Source organism: Asterias amurensis, chromosome 6 (assembly GCF_032118995.1).
Source record: "Asterias amurensis chromosome 6, ASM3211899v1".
In the NCBI taxonomy this organism is placed as follows: Eukaryota; Metazoa; Echinodermata; class Asteroidea; order Forcipulatida; family Asteriidae; genus Asterias; species Asterias amurensis.
The window spans coordinates 8,547,373-8,556,163 of NC_092653.1; the positions used below are offsets into that span (position 1 = coordinate 8,547,373).

At 39.6% G+C, this 8,791-nt stretch overlaps 1 protein-coding gene across 1 annotated transcript; it reads right to left on the reverse strand.

Moving 5' to 3' along the window:
- Positions 1 to 1,081: 1,081 nt before the first annotated feature.
- On the reverse strand, positions 1,082 to 8,036 carry LOC139938881 (uncharacterized). The gene is made up of 5 exons (XM_071934530.1): positions 7,991 to 8,036; positions 5,408 to 5,560; positions 4,315 to 4,946; positions 3,639 to 3,918; positions 1,082 to 2,373 (listed from the first exon to the last, which is right to left on the reverse strand). Exons 1-5 carry the CDS (start codon positions 8,034 to 8,036, stop codon positions 2,084 to 2,086), a joined length of 1,401 nt encoding a protein of 466 aa, XP_071790631.1. The 3' UTR covers positions 1,082 to 2,083.
- Between the last annotated feature and the right edge of the window lie 755 nt (positions 8,037 to 8,791).

The window sequence follows — 8,791 nt, forward strand, 5'->3', positions numbered from 1 at the left end:
TGTCATTGGGCGGGGAGGGGGGGGGCGGCTTATGTAACGGGTGGATCCGTGTTCCTTCTTGGTTTAGCTTTTAGCATTTTGGGGTGAAAAACCGAGCCATCGTAACCCTATAAAACCAACGAAAGAAACACAATTTTGAAGCACTTCTGATCCATACCAATATTTTAATTTTACTGGAAATATTTATGTAACATCAACGAGCTCCATTGAATATTTACTCCCCACAACTCAACTAGGCTGAGTATGCATGTAACCATGGTGATCTCTCTACCCCCATTGAAGGGGGTAGTACATAACTTACTCCAAGCTAGCTAGACCCCTCATGCTCACACAATGCATCGTCCATGCACTGCGCACATGATTCAGTAACTATTGAGGTTGTACTCATTTGAAAAGGGAAAGCAATTTAACGCCGGCATTTCGTGAAATATATTTTATTCCGGAAAAATTAATTGGCAAGTTTTTTTTCAAGGCACTGGAGTGACTAGACACGATTGGTATGAAAGACCAGTCTTCTCACTTGGCGTTCATGTATCCCAACATAATGCATACAATAACGAACCTGTGAACATTTGAACTCAACTGCAGTTGGTCATCGAAGTTTTAGAAGAGTAATGCAAGAAAAACACACTTGTTACTCTATATTACTTGTGTGCTTTCAGATGCCTAAAAATGGCTTCAGGCCTGAAGTCTTTTAATACAAGTTTTTATTTGAGTGAGAATTTACCTCTCAAAAACTTTATGTTACTTTTAATTAAGTAAGGAGCTGTTTCTCACAATTTTCTATACTATCAACAGCTATCCATTGCTCGTTACCAAGTAAGGTTTTATGCTAATATATATTTTGAGTAATTATCAAAAGTTTCCAGTGCCTTTAAATGCTTTTGTTATGGATGCAAATTTAAAATAATTACAAGTTACAAAGCATACAGGAGTAATTTTGGCAGAGAGACAAAAATGCGAACAAAATAAGTTAAAATAAAAATCCGACCTGCTACCGAGGACATAAACCCAACCCTCCACCCACACTTGCGACCTTTCTCCGCCCCCTCTGTCCTTTTTCCCCCCAAATTTTCTATTTTTAAACACAGGAAATCAAATTTCATATTTTTATATAAAGATGAAGACTATATAAAAAATGAATGGGAAAAATGGAGAACTCATGTGCGCTGAACGGTCAAACCGTTCAAGTATAGGCGCGAGACTCTTGCAGAATCAAAGAGACAGAGAAAATGAACATGTTGAGAATATATACATCGCTTGATTTCTTTTATAAAGAACTAAGATTGATCTTAACATGAGTTGTCAGTATTATCTACCAATGCGAATTGTACAATGACATCACGCTCTGCTTAGCAGTTAAGGTAGATTCGCACTCAAGATCAATATTAGCTATTTGTGAAATCGGAATATTACCATTTTAAAGCACTGTCCGTAAGCGCATTTACCTTAAATTTTCAACTGAATGTTTGTAAAAAAAAAACCAATGGAATAATTCCTTGAGTTGATATTAACAATAGGCCATACTCAAAGTGAGAAAGACATTGTTTTATTTGAATAGTTTATTTAAATTTAATGAATTGATACGATTGTTCCGTCTTGCATTGTATTACTATTCAGCCAGTAACGATGTATTAAAGCCATTGGACCCTTTCGGTACAGAAATAAAATAAAAGTTCACAGATTTACAAATAACTTACAGGGTTTACATAAGGTAATGGTAAAAGACTTCTCTTGAAATATTATTCCATGAAATGCTTTACTTTTTGAGAAAACAGTAAAACAATATCAATTCTCGATAGCGAGAATTACGGATTTATTTTAAACACATGTCATGACACAGCGAAACGTGCGGAAACAAGGGTGGGTTTTCCCCGTTATTTCTCCCGACTCCGAAGACCGATTGAGCCTAAATTTTCACAGGTTTGTTATTTTATATATCAGTTGTGATACACGAAGTGTGGGCTTTGGACAATACTGTTTACTGAAAGTGTACAATGGCTTTAATTCACTGCAATTTATAAATCAACAGTCTTCTCTTGACTTGATTGTAACCAGCGAATTTCTAACACAATCAGGTTTTTCATGCACGAAGTATTTTCATTACAGTGCGCGTTATTTGCGAGAAGGCGGTGCTCCACACGATGCCGCGGCCGTACTCATCGTTGGGGGGTATCTCAGAATACTCGCCGTTCAGGTTACTGTGCGGCCCGACACCCCAGCCTGTCTCTGTGCATCGATTGAACCACCAACCTCCCTTCAACTCATCGGCGCAGTTCAGATCGGGTTCGGCATCGTTGTCCTGATCGTGCGTCGTGAAGGGCTGTCCGTTGGATGGTGGTTCACCGCCGGGATAAGAGGACAGACAATCGCCTGAAACAGATACAGATAAATGATATGAAAATAGAGTGACAACTTGTTTAAAAATTAACCATCATCATTGTCATCATTGTGTTGTTGTCGTCGACGTCGTTGCCATCCTCTGACCCGTGTGTATCTATCTGTTCTTGATCTTCCCTCTTGTGTTTATTTCAGGAGAGACTTATAGCTCTTGCAGTCTCGTCAATAGTTATATATTTGTTCTAGCCTTCTTGAGTTACAGTGTATTGACCATGAGTAATATTGTTATAATATTTCAAATTAAGTTCATAGTAAATGAACAAAACACCAACTCAAAACCTGTCATGCTACCATTTTGACTAAAAGGTTTTGGGGACTCTTTGTAGAACACAAGCACAACAATATTGTCCACATTAAAATTAAACGGTTTGAAGATAATGATGGTAAAAAGCTTCCCTTTAAATATTACTTGCTGAGGTGTTCTATAGTTTTTGACGTTTTTGTCACGAAAATAATTTTCACCTCAGTGAGATGAAAATTAGCTGAAAATTATGTTATCATGTAAAATGTGATTATCATTTACTGTAAATACGTTTTAAATGCTAAAAATAAGACAAACTATTTTTAGCGATATTGTTTTACTAATTCTCAAAATGTACAGCACCTCAGCAAGTAGGCCTGCTATTTTAAGGGAAGCTTTATACTATCATTTCTTCAAACTGTGTATGTTTAATGTACATCTGACGACATTGTGTTTTGTGTTACAAAAAGTACCCATGCCCTTTATATTATGACAGAGTTGAATATCTTTTTTTTCCCCAGCAAATTCATCTATGCTTCAATTCAGGTCTCCTTTCCATGCCTAGAAAATATCACATTGCACTTTCTGAAGATTGTAGGATGACTGTTTGGTTATTGTGAAAAGTTACGACAATGCTCAAACACCTCCAGACACTAGGCCAAGTGCTGATGGTTTTGCTTATCATAACCTCAGCAACCTCACACGCACATTAATATAGAAAGATGAACCGCTGATCTGTTTCCACGCGAAATCTACGTTATGAGTAATACATTATTTATCTTATTTCGGCCTCTGACTGATTTTCATTTTATTAATCAACCATTTCAATTCAATCAAATATTTCAATTCAATCAATATTTTAATAGTACATGTAATTCATATAATACATTTGTCACAGCATAGTAATTACCAAAATGGTAATGAAGATACTGATGTAACACTTAAACAGCTCACTGACACATTCGAATTGTTACAAACTTTGTAATAGCTCACTTACCCAAATGGTATTGAGGGTCAGCTGTAAATGCACCAACATGAAGAGTGTAGTTTTCTCCATCGACACGAAAATCATCATACACCCCAGACCAATGGCTTCCATCATTGGTTGTTATCGGCACCCTCATCTGCCATCCCTGCTCCCCAGCCACGGGTTCAGTGAGACGACGGAGGATCTCGTTCCCCAGCCAGAACGACCCTTCCTTGTCACCGAAACCATCCCTATACTCGGCCCAGCTGCGGATGAAACTCACCGCCCCATCCACGCGTCTCTGGAAAACCTATGAAATAAAAAAATCAACATAACAACTTTTAATTTGATAAAAGGAGGGGCGGAACAGGAGGGCTGAACGAGAGGGGCGGTGAGGGATGTGGCTGTAAAGTGTAGTCTCATGGTATATAATACGCCTAAAACACAACATTTTGCTCATAAAAATATAGCATTATCAAGCACTTGCGAATATTAAACCTAGATGCCATGTAATTCACAGTGTTGTTATTATTCCTGTGCAATTAGAGTTTGTTAATTTTGTTGTTAATTTTTGAACAATGTCTCACTGAAGGTTCTTTTAAGTGTCAGCATCACCATACGAGGATATTAATTATGGACTGCTATACATTTCGAGTTTCAGTTTATATTAAATAGAACTAAGAAATCTTCTCAATATACAACTTACTATCCATCCCTTTCTATTATTCGTATTCATGTGACAGTAGACCTCCAGGCCGTCAGGATACTGTGATGGGGTGATATTGTACACACCACTCTTGTTGTGACCAGCGTCGAACAAGTCCTGGCAGTCAACGTACACGGGATTGGTTGTAGTAGAAGGCTCAGTGGGTGTAGTTGGCTGGACAGTGGTCGTAGTTGGCGGATCTGTGGTCGTAGTTGGTGGCTCAGTGCTCATAGTTGGCGGGTCGGTGGTAGTTGGCCGGTCGGTGGTCGTAGGTGGCTGGACAGTGGTCATAGTTGACGGGTCCTTGTTGGTGGTTAGTGGGTCAGTGGTGGTGGTTGGCTGGACAGTGGTCGTAGTTGGCGGATCAGTGGTGGTGGTTGGCAGGTCGGTGGTCGTAGTTGGCGGGTCGGTGGTCGTAGTTGGCGGGTCCGTGGTCGTAGTTGGCGTTTTGCTGACCGTCGAGGTTGGTGGTTCGGTGGTCTTAGCTGAAGGGTTGTTTGTCGTGGTTGACGGTTCACTCACCGTACTAAGGTCAGTGGTCGAAGCTGGTGGGTTAGTGGTCGATGTCTTTGGGTAAGTGGCTGTAGTTTCGGAGCCGGTGGTCCGGCTAGGGTTAGATCTCTGCGTCGTGCCTGTTTTTGAAACAAATATGACAAAATGTTTTTTTTTCAAACATAAGAGTATATGCTTATGAACAATAAAACTAGTTTTTTAGTATTTGTTTGTCACGATTTATATGTTACAGATTTTTTCTTCAAATATCGCGCCTCGATTGACGTCACGAACAGCGCCCTCTCGGGTCGGGGCCTACTCCTTAGTTTGTAAATAAAATGAGAACCAATTTTTAGAACAAGTAAGTTAACTGTTTATTCATATTCCACTCATCGAAACACATATCTTTCATTTAGTGACAAAAGCTTCTTTTTCGTTTTAAAGAAATACCACTTCCAGGTGAGTTTAATACCACCGCCACCAACAGTTTAGTTGAAGGGAAATCCTCCCTAAGTGTCAACAGACGAAATGCTATTCACTTCTCACCAGATCCCCTGAATTACTGCCAGACATTTTGACGTTCGAAGCATTAGATACCTACCTTTCGGTGTAGTCTTAAGACCAGGACATCTTCTCTTGATCTCTTTAAGGAATGACCTCACCCAGGCGTATGGAGAGCCTTCGTCGCCATCAAGGTGATGTAGCGGGCAGCGATAGCACAGACCCATGCCCTCATCTGATGAAGCCGAATGTGCTTCAAAAAAGTTAGAAAAAATAAATTAACAAAAACCACTCCAAACTGTGCTCCGTAAGCCTCACTCCTTAGTCTAGGTTAAGGGATGTATCTGCGTTGTGCTGAAAACGACAACGTTTACTGCACCCCCTGCGCCTTGGCAAGATGAATTCTTAGATAAGTTATTATAGTCTGGGTCATAATGTTGAAAGAATATTCGGCTGAAATGAAATGAACAAAACAAGATGGTATCAATGTATGTTTTATCTTACTCTTATCCAGTTATTCTTTTGATTTATTTTACAAAGGAGGTTTTTGGTGGGAGAAGGGATCACAAAACGAGATTTGGACACGGATGTCAAAGTGGCTTACGGGCGTCCGCTATATTCTAAAGCCATATTGAAAGAATTTTCAGCTGATATGAAAATTTCTACAAAACAAGATAGTATCAATGTATGATTCATTTGACTCTTATGAAAGTAAGATTATCTGGCGGCTGCCACTTATTATCTGGCGGCTGCCAAATAATTATCTGGCGGCGGCCACTTATTACCCGGTGGCCGCCACATATTTATCCGGCGGCGGCCACTTATTATCCGGCGGCCGCCAGATAAATGGTTCAAAAAAATTATTATCGCACTCATGAAAAAGGTTTTCACTTGTTATCTCCTGGCACCATCCGGCTTCCGTACTATCCGGCTACCGTAAGGCAATGGTTAAAAACAAACCTTATGTAAAGAACGTGTAGTCTAGATAATTATGTGGCGGTCGCCAGATAAATGGTACAAAAAAAATATTATCGCACTCATGAAAAACTATTTCACTTCTTATCTCCTGGCACTATCCGGCGACCGTAGACAACCCACGTCCATGTTTATAAAAATGTAGCCAGAGCCACACGAGTGTTTAGCCATTTCTAAGCTTCCCATCCACCCCCCCCCCCCCCCCCCCACGGTTGTCGTCATCAAGTACATTAGCCAAAACGGTCGATTTAGTGAGGAGAACTAAAAGCTAAACTGAGGGCAAAAAACAAAAACAAAGTTGAAATTGTAGAGAAGGAAGGGAAGGCGAAAACTACTTCAATTAAGAACAACACATGATGTAAAAGGAATATTAAATACATGGAAACACCTCTTGCAAAGGACAACCTGTTTGCTAGTAAAGGAGCTTTAATTCCCAGTTTACAAAAGCCACAACTCATCTTTAATTTGAATGTGTAAAACCAAATGACTAATACCCAGTCATCTGATTACGTACTTATTTTAATACGTCGAATTGATTTCCTAATAAGTAGGCCTAACTTTAGTTTATAAAGAATACTTGCACTTCGCTGAGGCGTTAAGGGTGTGACGCGGAGCTGACCTGCAATGGCAGCGCTTGACAAAAATCATTCCTGCACAAGAAGCGACAGCGGCAAGACGTGTTTTGAGTCTTTCGTTCTTTCTGTTATTTTGGTTTGACAACAATTTTGATTTGATTTACGTTACATGTTCCGTCAATGAATCCATTGACAAATAGATCCATGCCACAGCCCGACGAAACCCGCTATAGCATCGCATTCCATTGAAGTTCCAGTAAGTTGCAAATTACTGCACGTATTCCCGGCCAATTTCAACAAAAATTCCATTCATTTCAACTCCTGGCTCATTCAATTTCGTTTGAAAACGAAATAAATGTTCCATGTTCCGATGTAAACACAGTGTGATCTGGGTGTGTTTTCTGTGTGGACCAACTACATTCAAATCACACATCATTCACACAGTTTCCATAGTAAGGGAGTGATCACGCTCTGGTTAGGGGCAGGTCAAGCTTCAAGATAATGGATAATAATACTACATCTTGATCAGTATCGATATGACGTTGAGTTACCTATAGAAATACTTTGGTAGGTTTTCCAGCCATGTAAAACAAAATTGATTTTAAACCCGTGGTTTATCCAATTTCGTTTGTTGAATAATCAGCATTCAGCGTTTAAAAGGAGTTATATTCAATTTCACCATTTTAGCGTTCACTGGTCAAGTTTGATTGTTCATCTTTATTGGGCAGCAAGATTCATTCTTATTTGTGAAAGACAACAGCAAGTGTATAAATAGGTAGAAGAAATTTAACTTGAAATGTTCAAAGATGGTATTGATTGAATATTATGCATGAAATAATATGACTAAAACGAATCTGCACGAGAAAAACGAAAATCACGACGTTTGCGCTAAAACGAAATTGGATGCATTAAAAGCTGAAAGAAACCCTATTTTGAGTGGATAAGGTGTCAATTTGAAGGCGTAACAAAATTGAGATGATTTTGGCTGAAAATTGCCGGGAAAACCTGTAGTAAACGCGTGTTGTCATCACCCAAATCGTATCGTACATATGTAAATAGTATTACCATTGTGACAAAAATGACGTCATCGACAGTTTAATTTGGGTATAAAGAAATATAAACCAAGAGCTTACCATAAACAACTGCCAGAAGTGTCACCACGGCCATATAAAGTGACATCTTGGTCGCCTCTTTTGTCAGTGTCGTTGAACGTTACTTATTCAGAGTCACCACACAGGGTGTTGAACTACCGATCGGAGGCGGCAATGTTGTGGGGGAAAACGCGAAACATCCAGGCATTAAAAAGGAACCACACGCTGCAGCCTTTTCAGGGGGCTGTTAAATGACTGCATGACTAAAGTATTAATTAGTCATTGTGCGTTAACACACCAATCTACCCTTTTACGTTGATGACAGAGTGATTAGTGAATGACAATAACTTAAATTTGTTTCATTGTTTCATTGTTGATAACCAACGGCGTATAGCCGCCACTTACAGGTATCATTAAAAAATCATATAAAACTATGTGTAAATATATTAAAGACAAGTGGAAACTACAGTTAAAATAATTGATAAAAACATTATTCTGATTAAATAAAAACAGTACACCAGTACCAACACAAAACAGACTGTGGCACACCAACAAGCACACAAACACACTTAACGACGGACGGACGGACGGACGGACGGACGGACGGACGGACGGACGGACGGACGGACGGACGGACGGACGGACGGACGGACGGACGGACGGACGGACGGACGGACAGACAGACAGACACCCACACACACACGCACAAACAAACACACAAACAAACAAACACCAAAACCCCAGCAAACAAACATCCCAACAAACAAACAAACGCCTCAACAAACTGGCAAATTAAATTTAAAAACAAATTCTGACCAAAATTTTAAAAAGGAGACAAAATCC